The sequence below is a fragment of the Dermacentor silvarum genome, chromosome 7 (genome assembly GCF_013339745.2).
Source record: "Dermacentor silvarum isolate Dsil-2018 chromosome 7, BIME_Dsil_1.4, whole genome shotgun sequence".
In the NCBI taxonomy this organism is placed as follows: domain Eukaryota; kingdom Metazoa; phylum Arthropoda; class Arachnida; order Ixodida; family Ixodidae; genus Dermacentor; species Dermacentor silvarum.
Window position 1 is genome coordinate 17883167 of NC_051160.1, and position 27407 is coordinate 17910573.

General features: G+C 51.0%; 1 protein-coding gene across 3 annotated transcripts in view; it reads right to left on the reverse strand.

Annotated features, from left to right (window-relative positions):
* LOC119457644 (B-cell lymphoma/leukemia 11B) overlaps positions 1 to 27407 on the reverse strand; it is a 509436-nt gene that overhangs the window by 103749 nt on the left and 378280 nt on the right. The window contains exon 1 of one of the 3 annotated variants that reach the window (XM_037719278.2): positions 25436 to 26587. The exons of the other annotated variants lie outside the window; for them this stretch is intronic. Within the exon in view, the coding sequence (XP_037575206.1) occupies positions 25436 to 25442 (7 nt within the window). The 5' untranslated portion in view covers positions 25443 to 26587. Of the gene's footprint in view, positions 1 to 25435; positions 26588 to 27407 lie in introns of those variants that run through there. 3 annotated transcript variants of the gene reach the window in all.

Here is a 27407-nt window from a genome sequence, read left to right on the forward strand (position 1 = left end):
GATGATTATTATGATAATGATGGTGGCTGTGATGATGATGTAAGAAGCACAGACGTACAACTGATCGCAAGCTAGTAAGTGAAAGTTAACGAAGCAGTCAACGATGAAGGGCCCAGAGAGCTCTCGAACGACCCCGTTGAAAGAAGATTTGATTGTTTGGTTGATTGACTGATTTGATTTATTGATTCATTGATCCCAAATCAACAACTCGTCCAGTAGAGTCGCCATATCGAGGTAACTTTGGATTTATTTCTGTCATCGGGGGTTTCTTTATTTTTTTTCTTCTCGCAGTCCTCTCCAGCAGGGATGTGGGCTCGCCAGTACAGGGAATCGAACCCGGTACCTCGTGCTCAGTAGGAGAACGTCATACACTACGTCACCGTGGCGAGTGCCCCGAAGATACATTCAGCGATCGAGGTATCATGGCGATTCCTTGTCCATGATGTGGGGCATGGACGAAGCCACGCAGTGAATCGAATGTTGTACGCATGTTCGCGTGCTTCATAAGCTCACAAACGATAGTTCGGAACGGACAAATAAATCTGAAAGCCGCAAGCGCCACGCAAACGTCATCGGGCCCGCTGCATAAACAACTACTTCCTTGCAATTATAGCCGTGTTCTCTGCCAGCCTTGTGCTGTAACACTCGGCGAGGCAGCATGCGTAGTCTCGTCCAAAAAAGAAACACTGCGCCACGCAAAATTGACCGCCCTAAGTGTACCTCAGGGACATCTAAAAAAAGCCGGCGTGCACTACGCGATGCACCAAGCCACGTTTAGGCACGCAAGCGCTCGTAAATGTTCTTCGTATTACAAGTCGTGCGACCACAGCACGTTTCCTACACTCTATCTTCCTTCGCCTTTACTTCCAAAACATTAATATTAATAACCAAGGCGACGCCGGGGCGGTGAACAGGTATATACGCTATAGTGCGAACAAATGCGCGGTTCGATAATATCGGGAAGGCGCAAGCAGCGTTCTACGAAGCCACAGTCCGAGTAGTATCAGCGGCAGGACGGAAAAAAGGGTGAGGAGGGGAGGGGGGGGGGTGTTGCGGGATGGCGGTTGGAACGGCGTGTCCGAGACTTCGCAGTGAAACATCCGCATCTACCCGGACCCGGGTCGGAGCGAGGAATTTGTCTCAATGCCACCGGCCACTACGTGTTCTGAAACCCCAGGCGATAGAGAGAGAGAGAGAGAGAGAGAGAGAGAGAGAGACTAACGAAAAAAGAAGAACCGAAGGTCCAGGCATGGGGGCCGGACGCGGCACACACTATATACGATATCGATGCGGGTTCTTCCTTTGCTTATACGTTCGCCCGGACAGCCGTAACGCGACATGTCTGCGGACTGCGGGTCCTGCATGCATGCCCCATAAGTGCTTGACAAATGGCCCGCGAAGACCGGCCGTTGCTGACCCGGCGTCTAGCCTTGCATATTGCATGCTGCACTGCGGTACGTAAATATGCTGGGTTCGGACCCTCGGCTTTGCCGCCGTAATGGAGCACCCCCCTTGGCGCGCATTCTAAAGTAGGGTGTGGAACAACAAACAAGCGCACGCGGTAAGTGTACGTCCCTCCTCCCCTTTCCCACCTCCCTCCCCCCGACCACAAGACCCGCTGCTAGCTCCATGTTTTGTTTGCTTACACTCTAAGCTACAAACGCTGACGATTTTCCTTGTGGCCCATATTTTGCGCCTATAATAATTGAGGTGGGACTACTGCGATGCCGTAGGCGGCGCTACTCCTGTGAGACATCAAATATCTGCTACAGTGTAAAATAATTTACACTCTTAAATGTTAAAAAGGGTGTAAATCTGTAACTGGCACTCTTACAGGAAAGGGTGTAAATCTGTCTATAACTCACACCCTCACATGCAAGAATGGTGAAAGTGGGTGAGTAATAAACAGATTTACACCCTTTTTTTCACTTTTAAGGATGTAACTTATTTTACAGTGCTGCAGAGGTGTTCGTTCATTGTGCGAAAGGAGGGTGTGAAGAGCTTTCCACCTCATTAGACAGTTCACGGCACAATTCTTATCAGGCACCGAAGCTCGCTGCCTCAAAGGTAGTTGACGTCACAGTTCTCATCACAGACGTCGCGAGATTTCTTTATACACGCTTACGTATACTTACACTTGACTCTGCCACCTCTTGTTGCTACCAAACAACCCCAAGATTATATTTGGTACTTCGCGCACGGTGTATCGAGTTGGCATCACAGCAACGCGCTGAAATACCTCCACCGGAGTGTTTCGCATGAAATCACCAGAGGCATCAAGACAAAGCACGCTACGGAGTAAATGAAGCTGCTATCATTATAACTCCAACGTTCGAATCGTAAAACCAAGTCACGCTTTCCTGCACTTGAGGTTAGGTTAGGTTAGGTTAGGTTGGCCGCTCCTAAATAGTGGGACAGGCCAATATCTAGAGCGACGAGGAACAGGCGGTGGAAACTGTAAACACTCGCTGTTTCTTCAATCGTGAGTCATCGAATTGGGCCAGTTGGCTGGGATTCATTCTCAAGGTATAGAAAGGCAGACAATTCAAGCAGACACTTCTGTTTTTCTGTCTTCTTTCTCGACCCTTGTTTGCACCTTCACCTGTCATCAGGAATGAATCTTCAGTCGTCGGCCTGTTGCTCAAGTGGGCCACGGCGAGGTATCCCTGCACATTTATTAGGACTATATGCTATCAGACTCTATTAGTCTAGGGGTGAATCGACTGAAAGTTTACGCAGAACGGTAGAAGACTAGCCCATTTCGGTGAGCCACGAAAGTCCCCGCGTCTTATAGGTCACGCGAACTTCTAGCCATCGGAAATGTTTACGAAGTAAGGCACGAGTGAATGCTATTGAAGGGAGTCGAATGAGCAACCGTATACTAACAACACTAAACCACCTATATAGTCCTTTGACGAGTATCAATCTTCGGTTGGTGTCATCCCGAGTACCGCGAAGTCGACAGGCGGGCCGACACGAATGACCTTTCGATTGAGGCACCAGGGAGAAGAAAATAACTTCCTCTTCTTCCCATCTTCCGGAACAGGAAACAGGTCCTCCCTCGCTATCAACAGTCGCCCCACCGCCGTCCCATTATATACTGGAAACAAACGCACGCTATAGCACGGCGCGCTAAACAATCCCGCTTCCGTTCCAGACATTGGTGTGGCACACAGGTCAAGCAGCGATGATCGACACCTCCTCCTGCACGGTGCATTCGATGTCTGGCGCGCCCATTCTGCGGCGTGCCTCTTTTGCGCGGGGATTTATGACGACATGCAGCCGCGGAGAACAGAGCAGCCGGCCTCGGGTCATCTGCCTTAAATGGAAGGCCGTGCGAACGTATGTATGCCGCAGAGGCCCCTCGTCTTGACCAGCTGTCGACCTCTTTCTGGTTATAGCCTCCGACGCAGGTACAGTATAGGTGCAGTTGCGTGTGCACAGTATGTGCCGCCAAACGGATCGCAAGATGTACGGCGAATGGCATCGCCGTTCCGGTGATGCGTTTTGATTGCGTCGTTCGCGCGTTTGTGTGCGCGCGTGTGTGTGCGTGTGCGTGTTTTACTTTCCTATCGCGTCATTTCTGTTCTCTTCCCATGACACTGAAATCCTCTCGAAAACCTGGCGGCGTGAACTTTGCTACCATATCCAATATCACCAAATCAAACAGGCAATAAGAACTCGTAAGATGCGCAGAAACAATTCCCTACACGTAGAGCCTGCGTGATTGCGACTTAGTCATGCCGAACTGTTGATATTTCAGCGTCGGGTGGTTCTCATCTCTGCGCCCGGCCTTCGCAATTTCTAAAATTTCAAGAAAGAAGTTCAACGCACACTCCTGCGCACTCAGAACGCGATTCGGGTTCCCCAAGAACAAACGTATACTGCGTACACGACGCACGAGCCACTCGGAAGCCGAGCCAAGCACGAAGCCTCTCCGCAGCCCGTAAAGGGAAGTAAGTGTGTACACGTGTTTTGACAGCCCCGGCGCGGCGGTCATAACTTGCAAATTGAGGTTAATGAATGCCATCTACGCAGAGGCATCAAGAAGCCGCGGCGCAGCTACAGCAAAAGAACGAAGATCGAGGTAGGAGGATGGTTGTGGCCCAGGCAGTACAAGATGCGCCACGCGGTGAACGCCCAGTTTGAAACAAAACACTGCCCACAGAAGTTCCTTTCGCTCCGCGCAATTAACATACGCGGGGGCAGCCGGCATCAGCCTGCCGTGACACATTTTGTATCTCTGTCTTCGTTCATTTCCGCGAGTCGAAGCAAACAAAAGAAACCCCGAAGTCGTGCCAGTTCCGCGATGAAGGAGGCGAGCTCGGGGTCGACTGCCCCGCGATACAACGAGGACACGGGAGGAACACGCCTCCGTCAAAAAAAAAAAAAAAAAGAAGAAGAAGAACCTCGTCACGAATAACAATAAAATTTCTGCCTTTCTTTTTCTTTTTTATTCCCTGAGAAAGGTACAGAAAGCGGATCTGAAAACTTTATATGAGAACTCTACTTCCGTCATATTTGTCCGCTTGCGTTACGAAAACCGTATACGACCGAAAATTAAGCATAATTTGTTTTCCGGATTGACATGTTTGGGATTTCGAGTACAGCAAGTACTTTGCTTTCACGCAACAACTTACTGTGACGTCACAGAATCCGCAAGCCACCAGGCCTGAGATTACGGCAACGAAAGTGTCCGATTGCGTTCGCATATAGAGTGGACGAAGAAGTCAGCCTGCCCAAATATCCTAGGCCACATGATGCACTAGCGCCGAGTGCCCCCTAGTAATTTTTGTAGGAAGCTCTCTATGCGGAAGAGCCATTCGTCATCGACCGGTCGTCTTCGCTAATGAAACATTTAAGGTGACGACTGCCATGCTCCTGTTCTTACGAACGCGTTCTAGTGCTATAACTTTCCTGTGAATACGAGCCAAGCCTTTCTGCGCTACTGCCGAGAGCAACTCCACGCGGATTTAGAATGCTGGTGGCGTCGACTGAACAACACCCCCCCCCCCCCCTCCCCTCCCTCCCCGACCCCTAGCGGGTCAGACAAACTTTGGCATGCACAACGCGACGAGATCACTGCCGCCCGCCCGCGCGGTAACAGGTTAGTTCGTATTCGCTAACCGAGTCGCTAAACGAGAAGCAAATTAACAGAGACGCCGCCGCGGTGGCCGCTTTACATAGGCGCATCATGACAGATGAGGGTACGCCGCTTGCATGACAAGCACCCGCTAACAGCCTCTTTAGTGGACACACAGCGTACTGCATGGTATGAAAAGAAGCGCGTGTCCGATCTGCGTCCCAGAGCGTGCGTTTATATCCCCGCTGTTTTCAGCGAGATGAAACGAAAACGTGTTAGAATGTGGCACGTTCTAAAACACGAGACCTGCTTTGCACGCTCGTCAGCGAGCGATGTTCGAAGTCCCGTTACCGCAATAATCGTTAATTACGGACCCGACGAGGTGTCTCAACGTAACCATATATATACATGATCTGCTTCTGAGCAAGACGTTAAGAGTTCGATACCTGGATGGCTGCATTCCGATGGCGGTGCAATGCAGGCAACGCTCGTGTCACGAGCTTTTGGTGCACCTCAAAAGAATCCGATGTGATCAAAATTACTCAAACCTTCACTTCTTAGCTTCTGAAGCAATGACTAGCGCTTGAGAAGAAGTATTATGAGAAGCACTATCTAGAATGATAGATCGGCATACTCGTTCGCAAGCACACCTGACTCATACTCCTGCTATATACACTAAAAACAATTTACACCCTTAAAAGTGAAAAACGTTTTAAATCGGTTTGTAACTCACACCCGAGAAGGGCGTAAGCGTGGGCGTTAGACACCGATTTACGCCATTAGTAAATTTTAAGGGTGTAATCTATTTTACAGTGTATACACTCATTTCCACAGGCGTGATCTAGGGCTTTAGTGAATGACGAGTGGTGAGGCAGGCTTGAGTACGAAAGGGAGTGAGCGCCGGTTAACGTGAACGTGGTGAGTAACGATAAGCTCCAGTGGACGAGAGTATGAACGTGGGTGACCGTGAGCGAGAGTGAGCGAACGTCAGTATTTATGTGAGCGAGTGCCGGTGAGTAAGGAGTGGGCGCAAGTATGACCGTGAGCATATTGAATTGAAGTGAATTGAATTCCATGCTGAATGGGGGAAAGCCCGCAGATGCGGGTAAGTGTCAACGGAAGCTATACTATGAGCGCGAATGAGTGTTGTTTAGAAGCGAGCAGTCGCCGACATATATATATATATAAACGTGAGTGAGTGCCGACCAGGTTGAGTGCATAGTCTGCAAAATTTACTGGTGAGTGAAGTGCGAGTGAGTGTTCACTTATTCTGCCGGCCTATGTAGACTGGAACAGAGTACGCGACAACGTAGGCTGGGACGGAGAAACGGGTAGAGGGGGCCGGGGCAGTAGAAGACGTTTCGGCGCATTCGCAGCTGGGTCGCATTTTTCTCGCCGCCCTCTCGGGCGTGGGTCACACGCCGAGGGGGTGTCCGGTCGTGGCGTCGACGACGGAGAGTACACGTCGTCGACTAGCGCTCTGCGGCGACGTCGCTTGCTGCCGCCGTTTACGCCCACGTACACCCAGACGGCGGCACCGCCGTGGTATGCGCGGATACTTGGCGTAACATGCAAACTCGCCCTCCTTCTCCTATACTCCGCTTCGTACATCGCACGAAGCTCGACGTCCTCAATCGAGACCCCCCCCCCCCTCCTTGTGTTATGCTACATGCCTCCCTTCCTCCTGGTTCGCATTTGCGAGCATGCGAGAGTCGCCACTGCAAGTACACCCCCGGGCAAGATGGCCGCAAGAGTTGTCCTTATACAAAACTCAGTCTACGAGTAATCTGTATAGATTACGGAGAGATATTTACTATGAGAGAAAAGCTGAGAGGTGGGCCTGAATCAATGTTCTGACCTGCTACTCGGGCGTTGGAGGAAGGGGAATCGGGGCGTAGAAAGAATGAATAAAGAGAAGACGTTGATTATGAGGACGAAGGTGGTGGTGAAAAAACTTGCACGGTCCGAGGCTCTCTTCAAAGTCTCCTGTCCAGTCCGCTATCGCGCAAAAATTTGTTGAGAACCTTTCCGACCATCAGGCTGATGACGAGGATCAGGCGAAGGTCCCAATGAAACCTTGTCAGTTAACGGTAAACGAGAAATTTCGACAAGATGTCTGTCAGCGAATTAGAAGAACTTGCTTTCGGTCTAGTACGTAACTCGTTATGGTAAAACAAATTGGAGTGCCTGTGTATGGGGCGGGGGGGGGGGGGGGGCAGGTTAGGGGTAGGGGGGGGTCTTTTTGGAGTGGTTGCGCGTGTGGGTGTATGCGGGTGTATAGGTTGTATACAGACACCTCCTTTTACTCCGTTTCACAAACTCCGCGCAGTGTGGCGAAGGCTCCGGGGCTCGTGTTTGCCAATGAGAGACGCAAGCCGACTGTTTGTTGCAGATGAGGCTATACGGTGGTCAAGCTATCTTTCCTACTTGAAACAGTTCCGCACGTATTACAATCATTCGACGCGTTTCTCCGTATAACACGATTCATATAAAACCATGTAGCGTCCACGTAAATTCCGCTGCGCTGCCGCATGAAGAATAAGACATCATTATGGAACAGTTCGAACAGCTAGGGAATCTTAAAATATAGCATTGCACGTAATTCAGATCTTCCCGGGACTTGCGCGGGGGGAACAGGCCGGTACGCACGCCTAAGGCCCAGCGCAATTGATTCGACAGGTGCACGTTTAATGTCGAGAGCACGCTAAAATCGCGCAATTGCGGCATATGCTTTTTGGTGGCAGCGATTATGCTATAGTTATACGACAAAACAATGACAAAGTAGACGGATGGGACCAACTTTTAAAAGGCCCTCTCGTCGGTCGATTAGGTCTAACTAGAGGACGCGATTCGTTCTCCAGTTAGAACGGCAAGCCTTTGACCTTTCCGATGACTAGACCACGCATGACGTGGCGCGCGGTCAGTGTTCGAGCGTAAACGAAGACAAACTTTTTTTTTCTCTCGTTTAAATTTGTCTGCACGTCCCTTCCCACGCTTTAAAAGACCAGCGACTTTTGGAAACAGAAATACACCGACCGCGATAGTTGTCCCTGGGCGCGGCGGCTACAGAAAGACAAACGCTCGCAAAACACCGCCTACGGCGCGAAGGTTGTGAACAGCGGATATACTTCTTTTTTAAAAGGAAAGGCAGGCGTTCCTAGATACAATCTACGCGCAGTCATCCCCTGCGATGCCGTACAAGAGCCGGTAAAGTCCCAGCATCGCGCTGTCAGGGACCGGGCACGGTCGGTTGCTTTGTCGTTTGGTTTTTAACACGTGTCCCCACTGCGGCCTCGAGGCGAAGAATGCGAAAGGCTTTCGAACGCGAGGGCGTGAGTGTTCGACACAGTTGAGCCAACCCTAAATGACGTCATCGAACAGTGCGCACCATGACTTTTACGAAAAAAGAAAAGAACGAGGATGAAACAGAATGCTCCGCTAAACATCGATGCTGGCGCCTTTTCCCACCTTTTTACAGTTTCATATCGGCATTTTTCTCCAATAAAACGTTTCTTCGAGACACACGATTCTTGTCCCATCGCCCATGGGTTGGTGAGTAAATCTTGGATACACTCTTGAAAACGTGTGCACCCTTTGGGGGCTTTCTTGTCCCACGACGATAACCGTCATCTGTCTAGCTTACGTTACCTTTCTCGAGAACACTGTGCTCATTACTTTCCTGTCGAGAATTTGTGGTAACGCTGATAACTTGCATGCCATTCGTGACCTGCAATACCGGGCTCCCAGCGCTAAAGAAAGGAAATGCCGGGAATATATATATATATATATATATATATATATATATATATATATATATATATATATATGACGATTTTTGATGTGGGTCAAGATAGCCCCCAAAGGGTGCGAACATTTTTCAGAGCGTAGCGTGTTAAGACGGTCGATTTCGTCGCCGTCGCTCGTAACCAACAGATCTGGACTGCCGATTATTTTTGGCCACCGAGGGTCCAAGTTTAACGTGCGCCACCACAATGCACGGTACACAAGCGTTTTTCGCATTCCGTCCCCATCAGAATGCGGCCGCCATCGTCATCGCGATCCTGTCGGAGAGAAAGGCACGAATAGATTAAAGTTCGATTCCTAGAGAGAGACTCACGCAGCAGAGAGACAACGCAGTGCGGCCACAAGCGGACGTCACCGTCGAACAACCACAACCAGCTGATCGCAGTCTTCGTCGTTTCTCCAGCAAGGGCTCTCAGCTATACGCCCACTCCCACCCTCCGAAAAAGTAATACATGACATTCAATTGCATCTCAACAGAGAGTCTACTGATGTCAACGAAAACTCAATAGAAACGCAACAGAATTCCTACAGCGATTTTGGTAAGGGAATGCATCGTACTGCTGGCCCCCGTTTCCTCCCTCCGCCTTTTCCATTTTCGGGCGCCTATATGGAAAGAAATACTCGGCGTACACACTCAGCTCAGGCCAGGCCGGGCAAGCCCATCGCAACAAGCCCACAGTACGAATAGGAAGAACGAGAGAGAGAGAGAAGAGAGCCGAGGAAAGAGTCAAGAAAACGACGAAGACGACGACGTTGGCAGCGCGTTGTTTGGCCGGCGCTGATGGATTGGCGACTTGCGTCAGCGCGTCGCCGCCGAGTCCTTTCCAGCAACGAGCGACCGACCGGAGACCCCGGCAAGCAATATCGATACCCCAACTACACACCTCTTCTCTCCCACCAATGCGGACGCGTGGAAAGACCTCCCCGAGAGCTGCTGCTGCTGGTATACTGTCTAGCGATGCTGTTGCAACTCCTGGTTACCGTTTCCACATCTTCCCTTTGTTCATCTTCTTCGCATTTCTTCGTGTCGTTTTTTTTCTTGTTCTTCTTTCTCGTCTCCGCGAAGACTTGGCTCGGCTCTCCTCAAGCGCATCGCGTCGGGCCTGCAGTGCCCGGCGCGTCTTTGCGGGCGTGCGGGAGATTTGATGAAGTACCTGCTATACCGCGGGTTTCGCCTTGGGGTCCCCAGTGGCAAAGGAGCTGACTGGTTCTGCTATTGTACGCGCCTGCGCAATAGACTTTCCCGCGCGGCGTACGAGCCTTTGCCTGTAGCTACCTGCCTGTCCGTTCGTCCCCTCTGTCCATCCGTCCGTCACGCTTCTGCGAACAGGTTCACGCGCGACTAGGGCTTTTTGTGATTATTTCTCTCTCTCTCTCTCTCTCGGTCGTATATGCCTCGAGAACGCTTAGAAGACAAGTTATGTCTTTCACAGGGAGGGAGAGAGAGAGAGAGAGAGACCTCGCTGTAGCGTCGTGTAGTTGCTGAGCCGTTTTCTTCGTGTTTCCTACATTTGCCAAGCTGAAGCCTTCTCCTTCGCGCTAGGCCAGTTTCTGTCTTTCTTTCTGTCTTTCTTTTTGAGCCAAGCTTCATTGCCTCGTTCCCGTTGGCTCTCGAGAGGAAAGGACGCCAGTGACTGTTTCTCGGCCCACGCCACCGAGAAGTCCGGCTTGTCTGTTTCGTCGAGTTGCGAATTCCCACGGGGTTTGTCGTCGGCACAACTCCCTGGTGGCTAGGCGTTTACACGTGAAAGGCTACAAGAAGACTCGGGAGGTTTTAGTAAACAGATTTTCTCTATCGTTACCCTCTTTCTCTCTCTCTTTATAGTTTCTGTTTATCGATCCCCGCTGGCGACCACTTGTGAGGGTTGCTATCAGCAGCGAGCCATGCCCGGCCGCACTTAGGCGTCTCTCGTACAACACGAGTGCAGGTTTCGGAACTTCGAATCAATCAATTTTCGGCGAGAGCTTTGCTCTACCGGACCGGTCGGCTATGCTAGATACGCTGCGCCTAGCTTAGTGCATGTGAAAGACTCGAGTCTTCTCTCTCTCTCTCTGTTTCTTTCACTCCCCCTCCCCACGTGTAGGGTAGGAAACCGGACAAAGTCTAGTTAACCTCGCAACCTTTCCTTCCTTCCCTTCTCTTTCTTCTCTCGCTCGGCGAACTCGATTTCTGCGTCTGTATTGGAAGTGTCCCTGAACTGCGCGTTCGGAGGTATGACGCGAAAGCAATTGAGCTTTCGCAAAAATGTTGCTGCGCATGCGCGATAAAAAGTATTTCCAAGCCCGCAAACTTGACCGCAGACTAGTAGAACTAACTATTGTTCCCGTTCAACACCTTCCCCTTTGCCGCCGGCGAGCCCTGGGGACGTATTCTGCGACGACTGCTTCGGGAATACCATCGCCTTCGCCTGACGTACTGCTCAACCAGCCAATCAGATCATCCAATTTTGCTCAACCAGCCAATCAGCGCGCGCGTCACCGCGATACTGTCACCGAGGCGATACTATCGCCGAAAGTGATCGTCACAGAATACGTTCCCTGCACACGCCTCTTCTTCACCAGAGTCTGTGTGTGTGGGTAACTACGAGGACCTGGAATTTTCGCAGTAATTGTTTTTTAAAGCTTTTATAACCCGCCTTTAAAAACGGCGGGTTCTCCTAAGCATGTACAGTAGCATAACGGTACACGTCAGAAATGTGTCCGGAACTCTACCGGAATCGAACGAACCCAACGACCACGCGACCAGCAGCATCGCGCAGCCACAGTCACCGAGCTACCGCAGCAGCGGGCAAACCTTGCTAAGAAAACGAGCAGGCGGATATCAAACGCACAGCGGATTCGCTATCTTGGCGCAAATAACGGGAAGAAGAAAAGCAAATGAGAGAACAGATAATAAAGAAGGCGCATAAAAGCCGACAGCAAGGCGGGAGTCAAATGGGGTCCCGTTCTTGACGACGCCGTGCAGATGAGTCTGGGTGGAGGTCAGGCGACAAAGACTCCTTCCGATAGGGGTCGATGAAGAAAGCGAGGGACGATTAAACCGAAGTCTAAAACAAAAAAGCACAAAAAGAAAAGAAAGACAAAGAAAAGCGAGGCGCGACGGATAAAAGGCGGTGTACCTTACACGCGCTGGCACACTCGTGTGCTTAGTGCTGTAGAGAAATAAAAGAGCGAGAAAGAGAGGGGGAGGGGGGTAGCTATCCCGACGACTTCGTCGATGACCTCCGGCTCCTCTGAAATACGGCATGAACGGAAAGCAACAAAAGGTGGTGCCGCAAGCGCGCGCGTGTGTGTGGCTAAAGGCTGGGGGGGACAAACTCGAAGGCACGCCAGCGCGTGAGCAAGAAGGATTTCGCGAAACGGGATCAAACCGAAACGAAGCGGCAGCGACCAGCGCCAAAGAGACCCGATCACAATCGACGAAAGAACGCCCAAGCGTCGTCGTCGTAGTCCGAGCGAGCGAGCGCGCGACAGACGCGACAGTCCCGCTTACTTCATCGTCACACGGCGCGGGCTGCTTTGTATTCCCGGAAGGCCAACGGTCCCCAAGGCAGGCAGGCCGCAAGCTAGCTATGCTTCAACCCTCCTCTCCCCCTCCCAACCCCCCGAACTGTCCTCCTCCTCCTCATTTTACAACCCCTCGAGCCACTAAGCCAGGGCAGCGCACGACGGCAACGAAAACAAAAGCGTAGCGGGAGAGGGCGTGTGGAGAGATTGGGGAGGGAGAGATTTAATGGAAACAGAATGAAACGAGAACAAAACGCGACGACCGAAACAACAAGTGTTTCATCGCTGCGACGGCACTGCGTCCATCTGGCATGCTAATCCGGCAGAGGTCCCTTTCCCGCTTCATTTTTTTTTTTTCCTTTTCTAATCTCTGTCTCTCATTTGTGGAAGCGACGGCGGCCAGATCACCCTTCTTTCCGAGGCCTTTCACCTTCCATTTATTTTATTTTTTTATCTATTGCTGCGCCATGCGATCGCGCAAAGCGCGCGTTCCGGGGAGTTTGTCGTCACTGCATTATATTCCGGCGTGATAAAGAAATAAGACAGAGAGAGAGAGAACGCGCTGGAGAGCAACTGAGAGAGTGAGAAAGAGGGAGGGCTTGAGCACAAAGAGAGCGGGAGCGCGCCAACGCATACACAGCGGGCCCCGAAAGAAGCCAGCGATATCGTCTATACCGTTTGGCAGCAGCGAAAAGGGGTGAAGGTGGAAGGGGGGTTAGAAGAAAAGGTGCGACACACTGCATAGGTAGCATTCGGAAGTTGGGACAGCAGGTAGGTACTCTAAGCGATCTCTTTAAGCAATAACAAAACAACAGACAAGGATGTGGGATACAGCAGAGCTATAGGGTAAGGGGGAGCGCAGAATTGCGCGGAGGATTAACGTCTCCGATACCTTCTACCTTCTTCGCGCGACGGTCGTCTCGGGCGTAGCCGGTTACGGCGGATTATCGGCCGGCCGCATCGCGCCGCCGAACGGTATAGCTCCATACCGTCGCCTCGAAAGACCCGGCGCGTTGCGAAAAAAGAAGGGTGTCGCGTACCGCCGCTCCGAGCAGCAGGACGAACGGAAGGAGACGACGAAGGTGGTCGGGGAGGAGGGTGTCGCGAGTCGGGCGAGAAAACACCGAGAGGAAGAAGAGAACGGAGAGGACCGTCGAAAAAAAAGTAGAGCGGCCACACCGAGTACAAGCTAGCCACCGCAGCCAACACCACTATAACACCTCCCTTAGCCCTGGCACTATACATTCGCTGTGTATAACCGCCGGTCGGTCGGCGCGCGCCATCACCACCTAGTCGCGTCCCAGAGAAGTCATCGCGCGAAGGGTTTGTCTCCTCCGCGCGACGTCCACGAAAGAGCATCATCGCAGATTCCCGACCAGAGGCCGCCCGGTCCACGCCGCTGCCGACGGTACACGCTAAGACGATAACGCACGGCCGAAGGGGCCGGGTCCGTTCGAAAGCGCCGATAAAGAGATACAGCGGGAGACGCCAGGAATGAAAGAGCGAAACTATAAAGAAAGAAGACATAGGTTAAAAAAAAAAAAAGGACGACTTGTCCCGATGCCGCTTCGAATCGAGAGACGGGCGGCTTCGATAGCGGTCGCCCGAGTGTTACAGGAAATTGTGACCAACACCAGGCGGCGCCTTTTGTGTGTCGTATGGTAGCAGAGTGCCGCGCGCCGTATGGTATGTACACGTATGGTTCGCCCCGGCAGGTCTCTTGATCTGAGGATAGGACCGGGCCGCCGCTGTACACAGGAACGAGCGCGCGCTTTCCCGAATGCCAGGTGGATTTATTCCTTCTTACGACAGTGGACAACGCGGACTCTCCCTTCTTCTTCTTTCCGTTTTATACTTTCTTGTTTCTTTTGTGATCGCTCGCTCCCTGCGTCTTATCCCGCGGGCCCAAGTGCTTCGCAACTGGGCGGTAGCAATCTCGCGGCCCAGATTAATCGCAGATGGAACGCGACGAGCATACAGCGCGAGAGCACTTTGCAAATGCATCGCGCCGCGACCACAAAGCGTATACAGGTGATATCGGCGGCGGTTTGTTCCGCGCTTGCGGAAATCGCGCATATACAATCGGTTTCGTATGAACGTTAGAACGCCTGTCGAAGGCCGCAAGAAGACAACGGGAAAATTTTATACGTGGACTTTTTAAAACTCCTACACCAGAAGAAGACGCGAGGAATGTATTAACGTGCCAAGCAAAATGTATTTTCAACAGGGACGCCATAATGAGATAGCTTTAATCAACGAGTCTATCTGACAGATTACAATAATGTTTCGCATCCTTGTATCATCATGATTTATACAAGAATATATTTACAATAGTATCTCAATGGAAAGTGCAGAGAAGACAACAGAAAGCCAACAGTACTTCAATAACAACTTGTTAAAAAGGAGAGAGAAACATGCTGTAATGTGATGCTGGAGATGTTAGCCTGGCTATTCGCTTGACATGCTACTCCAGGTGCTGGGTGATAATTATGATATATACAGTGATAAACATTTAACAGCACATACAGTCACACGCACACACATATTACACTATTTACAGAGTTTCTTTAAGGCTCGTGGCCCGCAAGATGTCTGACACGAACACTTCTTTCTTTCATGTCCAAACCGTTACATGTATCTCTTGTCGCGCGTGAGTCACCGGCCTAATTTCCGTTTTTTTTAAGTAAGCCCTTGGCTACGTTGTCTGCCTATGCCTCACCGTATGACGTATGCGTATTACCGCGATACTGGAAACGAAGACCGAAAAGAGCAACGCCAGTGATAACACTGATAACATCTCGAGGCTGTATACGTTCAACAACAATGCACCACACTAATCTTGCACTATTCTTGCAGCAGAGAAAAGGAGCGGTGCACTTTGCAACTTTCTGGTATGCACGTGATGGCTTACACCGCAAACTTCGGCTGTTCTTCGTGTTTTCCTAAATTTTGCGAAGTTATTTCGCTAATTCGGAAGTGGCCTGACGAGTCAAACCGACGCGATGCATAGCAGTATACGTACGCTTAAATATAATAAACTATATCTCTAGCCCAATATGCGCGAATATTCGCGTCAGCGCCAACGGAGATAAGTTACGCTCCGGTACCCACTTTACGTTCCAAGAGCGGCTTGTCCGACGTTGATAAAGTCAGCCGTGCCCTCATACAAGGCGTAGCCACTGGCCGAGAAGCCGTTTACTGCGCAAACGGAACGTCGTAAGAGCGCACGCGAGGCACTTACGCGCATACGAACTCACTCCCCCCTTTGACGTCTCCACATAACGCTTTGACAGATATATCTCTCGGTCACTCGACACACAACGGGCCAGCGGCGAGATTTCGGGCGCATTCCGACCTTTGCGCTAGCGCGCCCGCGTAGGTCTCCACGGCGTTGTGCTTTCCGAGTGGCGCGCGCGTAGCGTATTTTTACGAGCTTCGAACGAGCAAGCGTCGCGTTTTGGTCGAGAGCGGGCCTTTTACGGCTCGCGAGAGACCGCGTATAAAGCGCTGCCCCAAGGATCGCCGTAAAGCCTATATACCTCCGCCAGCCTCTGCAGTGCCTTCCATTTACCTGCAATCAGCGGCGCGGTATAGGATAATGTTCGGGAGAAAAATGGGCCGCACGGGTGTGAGGTTTCGAGATCACTTTCTTTTATATAACGGTCGCGTTCGTTTGCTCGTTCCGGTATCGATGAAGTCTTGAGTGCGAGCCAGTTGGTTAGGCGTCACTTCTAAATACACGGAACAGCGCTTATGGACGGAGCGAGCGAGGAGCAATACGAAGAAAAGCGCAATTCACACACACACACACACAACCCTCTCGGTGTGTTTGTGATGGCTCCTCGGCGTTGTCGCTTATTCGCCACTTCCGCGCTGTTCCCTGTGATGGTATGTTCCCTGCACACAACGCACTTACATGCGCACACACACATGTATGTATGTATGTATGTATGTATGTATGTATGTATGTATGTATGTATGTATGTATGTATGTATGTATGTATGTATGTATGTATGTATGTATTCAGGTACATACATACATACATACATACATACATACATACATACATACATACATACATACATACATACATACATACATACATACATACATACATACATACATACATACATACATACATACATACATACATACATACATACATACATACATACATACATACATGATATGACATCACATGGGCACCACATAGGAGCCTCTTACTCGACAATGTCGCCTCTGAAAAATTTACTTACGAGCGTTATCAGCTCACCGATGGGACCGTCGGACGAGCGGCGAAAATGCCACGCTCCAGTGAGTTTGCTTACCGATTACAATCTTAAAGGTCCATTTGCCGGCGAAAGTTGCCAGCCGACGATCAAATCGCGCTAAACGCGGTCGTTGAGAAATAAGAGGCGGCCGTGTAAGAGTCGTAAACGACACCCTGCTTTCTTTTTCTTTTTATATTTCGCGTCAATTTTCGCGGGGCCCCAATGACTATCGTAAACGTGCCGTCGCAAATCCTCTAGGTTAACACCCAGCAATTGCCGTAAGAAACATCGAACATCGCTAGCCGTTTCAATGCCTGTCCTCACCTTGACATGCATTTAAAACTCTAAATCTTTCTGGTTCAGTGAATACGAATCTCCATTTCAAAACAAAAACAATAAAACAAGCATGACATTCACTCTGTGGAATCTCAACAGAATATTAATTCAAGGCAACAAAAAATCACCAAGGAAACAACAGATGTTCTACATCGACGTTTCTCATGACTAGGCGGCAGTGTACAAGGACTATTCCTTCAGCATGACAGCCAGGCAAACCGAAAGGATGCAACAAAGAAAAAAGACTGAATGGTTAATTCATGGGGTTTGGGGTTCCAAGCAAGAAGCTCCGGATTAACTTGGCCTATAGGAATCCTTACTGTGCGTCTATATATAAGCAATAAAGAACCCTTGCAGAAATTACGCAACTCCAATTGTACTTCAACAGAAAATATGTCGAACGCATTAGAAAGTCGATAGAAATGTAACATAATTCATATGCCGTTTTTCATAAGGGAATAAGAAACAAGAAGAAAAGGAAGCGGCGGCGACTCGGACGTCTTTTCGGTTTCCTCGCCACATCATTCGACGTCTTCTTCCTCCCGAACTTTCCGCCAAAATCTGCTTCGCATCTAATCTCTCACGTACCGGTTACGACCCCGCCAGCTTCCACTCCTTTCTTTCTATATTTCTTTCTTCTATCCGGCTTCTCTTTATCTCTCGTCTCGCAGCCAACCGCAGCAGGGCAACAAACATCACAACAGTCCTCGCTCGGTCACACAACCACGCGCGCGTACATATTGCAAATGAGCAGCCTCGATCCTGATTTGCGAGCACGTGCAGCATATGCAGTGAAAAAAATAATAATAAACGGTGTGAGTTACGGTGCGTTCGAGATGAAAAGAAACGATTCTCTTCTTTTCCCGACGTCCACTCTACGGGAAGGGGTTAACGGGGCCGACGTGAATACGCTCGGGCGACGCGGATACGACCGCAAGCCGTTGCGGCAATACGCGGAAAGAGCCTATACTACTAATCAAGACGCGAAACCAACGCGGACAGTCGGGTACTCGCGCCGTTAGCCTTTCGATCTCTACGGCAGTCCTGGATGGCCATTATTTATTTCGACTGAATTGGGTTTATCTCCGCCAGCGGTCTCTCTCGGCGGCCCGCCGATGCGTACAGACTACCGACTACTATACCGTGCACAAAGCGGACTTCTTGTGGTCTATATGGTTAAACGGGCCGCTTCTGTGCGGGTCTCTGGGCTTCGTCGTACTCGAAGAAAAGCGAGCGAGCTGTGTAGCCGGGCTGGGCGCTTTCCCGCGCTCATTTCGTAGAAGTTGAGATGAAGACAAAGCGCGGATGAAGAAGGTCACAGCGCGTGTTTTATATTGTGCATGATAAGTGTGTCCTTATGCACAAATCAAATGCACAAGAAGCAGGCATGTGACGCCAAAGTGCTGTTTTCAAACGAGTGGCGCATTTCGCGTGCACAGGAAATAAAGCTCACTTTGGCCAAACTCTTCTCTCCCCTCCCCTCCTCTCTCTCTCAGCTGCAACAAAACAGATGCTACCCTCGCGTCCAACGCAAAACAAACCCCGCTATGCGCGTCAGAGCTTCACCGCATATCAGTAGTGTAATGCAGAGAAGAAGCACTACGGGGGTACGCAGAGTGACATCCGTGCCAAAAGGGCACAAAAACGAAGCCATTATCTGCTCAATGCCTGCAAATTTAATGCCATTCTCGCAGTGGCTCACAGACATACTCAATGGTATGAAAACTTAATGCAACTTGTGCCGTAATATGTTCTCTCAGCTTATTATAAGACCGTCGAATGCGTACACACCCGCCCACGTTAGCACTTACGGCTTTATAAATGTAACCACATTCCTGAAGTAAGCGCAAGTAATTCTACATAAGATGCCTATTAATGGTTTATCAGGTTTATTTTGAAGTTTGTCGAGTAAGTAATGTTTTGATGATATTATAATTCGCTAACTTATCCCATTCACTGCCGCTTATCGTCATCACGGCGTTTTCTATCATTTATTATGCGCGCGTAACAGCAACATCACCATATAATAATATTAACATAACTTCAGTGTCTAGACTCTTAATGACAAAGATCTCGCCAGTATGCCACGGATATGAGTCGCTTAACGACCAGGTTGCCGCCTTCGATTGCGTGACAGCTCTCTGTTCCGAGATCTAGCTCAGGTTCGAAAAAACGGCACGGAAGCAAGTTAACCTGCCGAGGACGACGAGGCCGCCTTTGGCGAAGATAGGTCCTCCTATCGAAACGTTGGCCAGCCTTTATCAGGCACCTTATCCCTGTTTTTAACCTTTATATCACCTAAAAAGAAGGATCACTTAGAGTGCGCCAATTTACTAGTAGTTTGCCGCAGTTATGGGGCGCGGTTACGGTTCCCGTGAACTTTCTTTAAATCGCACATCATGCGGAAGCAAAGGCAGTAGGCACGGAGAAGCTAGCAATGCCCTGCAAAAGTTGTCCACGCTCTAGCAACAACAGGTATGCAACGGACTCGGAACGCGGTGCCCCGCCTCGGTGCCCCAATGATTGCCGTGAGATATGGCAGGTATTGTAAAAAAAAATCCAGGAAGCTATGGTCATATAAAAACGTTGACCGTCCCTAAGAGATACGGTATACCGTATGCGGCGGTGCATCGATAATTCGCTGCCCTATAACAGACGCTATCTAATCGGTAACCGCAACATCAGCGACGCAGACCCCAAAATCTCATCGCCTACACTGAAACGCCTGGCGGTTTTGTCTAATATCGCTGTCCATCGACCCTCCTTCGCCGGATCAAAAAAATACTGCAGTCCTCTCGAAAAGGCCACTGCCCGGTCGGTTTCCACGGGAGGCCGTAAAGCACCGGCTATCGGTGGACGCTCTGAGCGAATAACGCTCAGCTCAAATTGGAACACCACCGGAGGGGAAAAGAAAGAGATTAGGAAAAGAGACAAGCAATTTAACAACGCACCAAAATAAAAAAAGCAAAGCAAAGGCGCAATCTTTGAAACAGCAACCGGAAACATTCGAAACACCCAAGCGGCCACGGGACAGAGGACCGTTCGCGACCGGACTGGTCCTCCCCGTCTTTCTTTATTTCTTTCTTTCTAGCGCATTCCTCCACGCTTATCCGCGCATCGCTTCCTCAATCATTTATTCCGTTCAGACTGGTATACACAGCTTCCTTTCTTTCTTTACGTTTTCTTTTATTCATTCGTCTCTCGGTCGTTTTAATCTTCGACGTCGCTCCTTTGATACCCGATTTAGCACCACTATCCCGACGGCGTTAACTGTAAGACAGCATCCATCGCGAACTTCGCGAGGGACCATTTAGTTAGCACAATGTGCTACACAACGACAAAACGCGACCTTTCTATCTTTCACCAACGGGGAGCTACTTGAAAGAGCGTATCTCGCGTGTAATGGACAGAGAGGTCCGGCGAGGGGAAGATACATAGATTCGTCAAACAGGTTTCTGTGTGGGCCGAAAGATACTTCGTGGCCGTTGCGGCCCTCTATACCGACATATCTCGCAAGGCTCTGTCGCTGTATAGCTTTTGCGTAACTTCTCCGTGGCGAGGCAACGCGCGATGTGTGATGGATTACAAAAGTGACGGTACTCGCAACGATGGTTCGGCAATGACGATATCATCTCGTACCTGTTGGTTGCCACGCGAACAGAATCTGGCGAAGGCAACACGCTCTGTTCAATTCGCTTTCGCCTGTGCCTATCTGGCAGCAGCCGGAGTGTAATTACAGGAAGAATGCTGCGTTTAATTTACTTCTTGTTGTCGCATCAACGACCTGCTCGCCGGTAATGGCGATGATTCTGCAATGGAAGTCGCCACTAAGGCCACGGGTTAAGGCTAATGTATAAAAGCACGTAATGTTTTCTTACGTACAGGTGGCGATGACGCTTTTATTACGCAAAGTGAAGGCGTCATTTGTCTCCTCAAGACATCTTTTTCTGATCAAGAGAGCGTCATCTGTTCGAGACAGGCGCTCAAGTCTAGAGCAGCGGAGAAAATCTCGTAGCTTCCACTCCGAAATTAAAATGTTAAGAAAAAAGAAAGCATCAAAAGATGCAAGCCCGCGCTACTATCATCAGCAGCATATATTTATGTCCACTGCAGGACGAAGGCATCCCGTTTATGCAAATTCTCGGCCTTTCCGATCTACTAGGTTAAATTTCCTCACCGATAATACGATGCCGCCTGGAAACCGCATGCAGCTATTTATACCCGCGCTTCGAACGTTATCAAGCGGAAAGCGGAGTCAATTGCTACTGGTATATTACAACTGCACACTAATTACGATCCAGTTTCCCGGTCGAACTGATGAGCGCTATCTTAGCAAAGGTTAGCGTCAGGCCATATATATATATATATATATATATATATTCGTAACAAGGCTTGCGGTTCTTCGCGAGGAACAACCACTGTACCTATTATTTCCAGTTAGTCATGCAAACGTCGGTACAAGTTCACTACAGAGACATCTGAATTACATGCATCGAACTTTCAAAATGTGTTTATAACGTTGCGAAGAATGCGCACCAAATCTAACGCTCTTCAAGCTGGTGGCGCCCTCTACCTGTAACGCGCGCAACGACGTGGCAGAAACAGCGGTCGTCTTCCGCGATAACATGCGTACAAACTAACAAAGAAAGATCTAAATTCGTTAGGACAGATTCAATCAATCGCAGCATATTTTAATTGTTTTGTTTTCCTACGTAGCCGCGCGTTTCGACTGGCCGTTTATGTGCCGGTGCATTGCTTCTTTTTGTGGCAAGCATGTTTCCCGCATAACACGCCTGTTGCGCAGGCAAGCCGAGCCGCAAGTTTGCAGGAGCACAAAAGGAAAGCGGGAGGCTATGCTGCGACGGTGCTCAGAACGAAGTGGTTGCGCTGACCACTCCACATTGTCGCGTAAAGTAACTGTGATTCTATAACAGGCCACACGGCACTGTGAAAGCGTGTTACTAACAATGAGAAACTCAGCGGCACGGAGAGATAAAAGGTGCGTCAGGAAACATTTGTACACATGACATTCAGGCTTGAGCTGTAATTAATCTTCGAAAACTGTGCCATCATAACCATAGACTGTCACCATTCGCGCACAGAAAGCGAATCACACCGGTCAGCTCAGATAATGTCGTTACAGTGTGCTTCGGCGCTCTCGTACCATGGACGCTTGACGTTGATTTTGTTAACTGTTTCGACTATCATAGCTGGAACACGTCGTAGAGTATAGGGATACAATTAAAAAACAACCGTCTTTGTATATTTGGAGTATATGTTTAAGATAAATAGCGCGCATTTGTAACTGTAACTTACAAATCAACCTTAACTTCGTAGTCCCCTTTGGTGTCTCTTTAAAGATAAAATCGTTCGAGAGCTATAAAGAGAAACACACAACAAATTGAAAATCACTTGCGAGTGAACAGAACCGAACCGCACGTAGGCACGCGTAAGGCCTCATAAATAACGTCACAACAATTACGCAAACTCCACAAAGCCAAGCAACTAACGCCTTAAACATATCGCACGGCTTGACGCGCTCGAGCGCCTTCCTTAGAACTAAAACGCCACCACCCGTGGATACCAACCACATTGCAACGCGCCGGAGCGTTTTATCGCGTCGCCTCGCGACTCTCGGCCTTTGACCAATTGAGCTGTCTCGCGGGGCGCCTCTTTTATCGCAGTTTAGCGCGTTGGTCGCAGGCGTCACGCCACTAATACTTGCACAGTATAAGCTACCGCCACCATCGAGTGCACGGCGAACACACAAAGCGCCTGCGCTTCATTTTCATAACTGATACAGAACACCAAACAGCGAGCCGAAGCAACCTATAGGAATATGGATCGCGGTGTCAACCATATCGTGTTCGCTATCGGCATTATATAACCGCGGCGGAGTACGTATAGTTAAACAAAAAGAAAAGCAGCTCCGTAAAGCAATGAGACTACTCCTGCATGAACAAGTAGGCAACGAGGAAGCTTTTTTCGCCCCAATTTCGAGACCAATGTTCGATCCCATTAGTCAGAACGCGAATGCCGCGTCGAGAAGTTCTCAAGTCAGCAGCGGTCGTAAGCAATGAAGTGTATCTATAAGCGGGTAAGCTTGAAAGGCCGCTCGTGATTTCAACTTGAAAGAATCGTTCTCACTTATAGAGTCTACAACTGTAAATACAGAGTCTGATCGACGTCATCACGCCACATACGTGTTACACAGTGTGTTCGATTATCTTTGGCGAAGCTTTCGCAGAAGGCGCGCGGAGAACACGCAAGAATAACGCGCTGATCAATCTGACTTGAAGCATATACGGTTAACGGAACAGTACTTGGATATTTCAGAAACCGTCTCCAGCGTCTGAAATGCCACCATTCTGAGATGTGGTAAAACGGAAACCGCGTTGCGCATAGACTCTCAATTGACAGCGGACCGATGACAACGAAAGACACCGATACAGGCTTCGACAAGGAGATCAAGAGAGTTACACGCATCCGTATCAAATGTCAGAGATAAAGCTATGGGGATGGAAAGCCCTGCAACATTCAACGCAAGTATAGATGCGACGTTTTAACCCTTCGTTTCTCACGTGAGTGTCAGTGAAAGCAGAGTTCGACCTCTTGTTTCCATAAATGCACATATGCGACGAATAACTTCCTTCATTTTTACGCTTTGAGGTTTCGCAAATGTTGCCGATGGAATTAACAATTTACATTGAGCGCACAAGGTCTGTTATAAGATAGAAGTGGCGGCAGTCGTTTCCTTGGGCTAACTAAACTCGACCAGCCCATTGGTACCAGCGAAAGTGGTCTCGTAGCTGGACAATCGTGGCTGTATTGCGGAGAAGCTTTCAAAACTAGTCATTAGCCGCGTTCTTATATACAGGCACGAAAAACGTCTAATACGCTAATGCGGATAGTCGTTCGTGCAGTGAGAAATGCCAGATCTGTCGGAGAAACAAGGTTTGACCATGAAATCAAAAGCCAGGATTGAGAAAACAATTAGCATAATAAGGACGAGGTAACTATAAATCGCGAATCGTCTCGAGTCAAGCTCAGAGTTCTCCGTGCTAGGAAATACTAGTGAAAAACAGAAGGCGCACGTAAATGCCCGCAGTCTAGCAAACGTCCGCAGTGTAGCAAGCGAAGACAACTGTACTTGAAGAACTACAGTCGCAATATTCTGGTGCGGAGAAGCGTAAGCGTGCTCGAAGTTAAGAATATAAAAGAGAGGGATGTTGAAATTACACAAGTGGTCCAAGATGGCCGCGTTTTACAGCTTGGAAGTCCACTGGAGTCTACCTAGTAGTAATAGGTCACACACTGGCAACATCCAGAGCCCGAAATAATGAAGGGCCAAGAACTACGGTTCTTTCTTCGAAATGGCAATGGCTAAGCGCTGGTCAGTGCGACCGCCAGAAGCATATTTTCCCCCACACCAACGGAGAAACAATATTAACTAAAGATGTCGGCGAGATCATAGCGGTAGTATTTTCGCCGCAAGTGTGAACGGAAGCGAGAGAACGTCGTCACAGTTTCCGATTATAATAGCAGCGTTAGGAGACACGAACAATAGGCAGTAGGGATGATGACCAGCGCCTACTGGGCAAATGAATACCCTTCTCAATAAGCTACTGAGAGAAAGGTTGAAGAAAGAAATAAAAATGGAGCAAGATTGCCTGTAATTCAATCACAAGAGGCGTCCATCGGAAGGGTCCACTACTTTTTCTTGGCGCTTACGTCTGGTCAACAGTTGCTCGCAAACACCACCTGGCGAAGGTGATTAAGCAGTCGGCGAAGAGATCCCCACCATTTCCCACTATAAGTGGATCAAGCGGATTAAAGCACCACGATAACCGAACTGACATCCTAAGGTCGGACGAAACTGACCAGAGGTCAACGGCGGACAACCTCTGCCAGAAGTGCCGCAAGATACGGTTAAAATGCCAGACTTCAAACCTTCGTTCCGCTGTCACTAAATATTCGCGACGTCGCGTTAGAAGTTGGATGTAGATTGCGTCTCGACAGTTCCTGAGGTTTTCTCCGGGCGTCGCTCAGCGCTTCCAGCAACGCGCTGGAACAGACAGGTACGAGCGAGAATCGAAGTGTCATCTTGTAAACAGCGTGCTCGCTAGTCACACTCGACGCGCATCTCGTTTGCTATCACAGGAGAATGACACGGCGCCAGAACAAAATCTTTCACGATGAAGTGGACCAAGCGCAGAGACAGCAAAGACGCGACTCGCGAATGACCACCGCTCGGACCGGAGCACTATCTGGACTAACTGGTCAACGGCAAAGTAGGATGCAACACTTCGATAGAGAGGCGAAACTGATTCCAGACAGCGCGAAGATACGGAGCGCCAGTGACCGTCAGTCGGAACAGAATCGAGCACCGACGGTAAACGCGCTGTCCGTCACACGTCCGGTGTGAACGCTCACCTTTCATGTCAGGTAGCCACGGTAGGTGTTGAGGCGGCGCGGCGGCGGCGGCATGGCCCGCTGCGACACCCTGCAGGGCGGCTAGGTCCCCGTTGACCACGCCGCCTCCACCGGCAGCGCACGCCGATGTCCACCAGAGGCGGCGGGCAGCCAAAGCGGCCGCCGCTGCCGCCGTCCACGCCTGGAGGTGCGCCAGCAAGCACGCCGGCTGGGACCCTTCGTCCAAAGTTCGCGGAGCACGCAGCTCGCTCACACTTCCTCCTCGTCCCGCGGCTCCTTTCAACGTCGTCGCACCACACACATCACCGACGACGACGCCGCCGCCGGACGAGGGCCAGCGGTCAACGCGGCGGTGGTCCTCACGGCTCGCACATCCGGAGACGCCCACGACACTTCTTCCGGTCGACGACAATGCCAAGTCCGGTCGAGCGTAGGGGAACAGTGTCCCAACGTCCACCTCGTCGGCGAGTCAAAAGCGCGCGCGCGCGCCCAGAAGACAGGCGAGAGAAATTCTTGTAGCACGCGCGGACCGTTCGACGGACCAGGAGCAAGCGCGCGTCCGAGCGGGGCGAGCGGCGAAGCCCAAGACCGCGTGGTTCGCGAGTCGACGCACAATGCGGCGGCGGGAGAGAGGCTGGCGACGGCAGGCCAGCGCGAGCCAGCGCGGAATGACAAGCGGGGAGCGGGCGTCGAGCGCGGCAGGACAGGGCGGTGCGCGCCGGGCGGGCGAGCGAGCGAGCGGGCGATGTCCCTCCGCCTGGTGGCGAGCCGGAGAACCGGCGCTTTTGCCGCCGGCCGCACCGACCGGGGGGAGAGTACGGTGGTCCCCCGCGCCCGGTCACCACCACGCAGCCGAGGAGGAGGAGGAGGACCCCGGCGGTGGTGCCCGCGCGACGCGCCCGGCTACGGGAGGACTCCCCCCCTCCGCGCGAACGCTACCGGCGCGCGCTGCGGGCAGGGGCGCTACGGCTACCCGCGCGCTCGCGCGCGCGCTACGGCCACCGGCGGCGCAACTCGGCCCCGAAGAACGCCGAGGAGAGGAGGACTGAAGAGCGCGCGGCGGCGATGCCGCGCCCCGGAGGAGAAGCGGCGAGAAGGGAGGCCGCCGCAACTGCCGGAGTTGCGGGAGCGTCGTCGTGATGCCGAAGAGGAGCGCGCGGCGGCGTCCCCCCTCGGCTGGTCAATCTCTCTTCTCTCGTCGAGAGAGAAAGGAGGTGGGAGACAGGGGCCGAACCCCGAGTCCGGGGCGCTGCGGAGGCTCCCTTCTCTCTCTCTCCCTTTTTCCTTTCGGCGGCCCCGTCGGGGGACAGCGCGGCGCGCGTCCTCCTCGCCGAAGTCCGGAGAGGTAGAGGACCGTTCTTTCTTGCACTATGCTCTTCTCGCTTCGGAGCTCCGGCTCACCCCTCTTCGCTTCGCTCATCGACGCTCGGCGTTCGAGTGTAGGTCTCGGTCCTCCTTTCTCGCCGGCCTACGGTGCAGAGGGGGTGAAGGAGGAGGAGGGCAGCGCTCCTTAGCACGCAGCCGCGCGGTGCGGCCCCCGCGCGTTTTGTCTTTGATGCGAAGAGCTGCGCGTCCGTCGTCAGAGGCGACAGCGGCAACAGCAGCTGAGTCGCGCTCGCGCTGACTAGCGGAGCAATAGAAAAGAAAGATCCGAGCGAGCGCTTATAGCGGAACCGATGCAGTGAACGCCCGAAGCCTGTCGGCTGGATAGGAAAATACTTTTTGCTTTCTCTGCGCCGCGCAGCCTTTCCTCTCAACGTGCTCTTTGACGTAGAGGAGTCCCTCTCTCTCTCTCGCTCTGTGTTCTCGCCTGTGTACTCTTTTCTTTCCTTCTTTTCCCAACTACACTCGCGGCGTCTCTCCCGTGGACCCGGGGCTTTGATGGGCGCTCCGGTCTAATTAGGGTTGCGACGGCTCCTTCGTCCGGCCGACGTCGCGAGGGAAAAGAAAAAAAAAAATGCGAGGGCGGTCG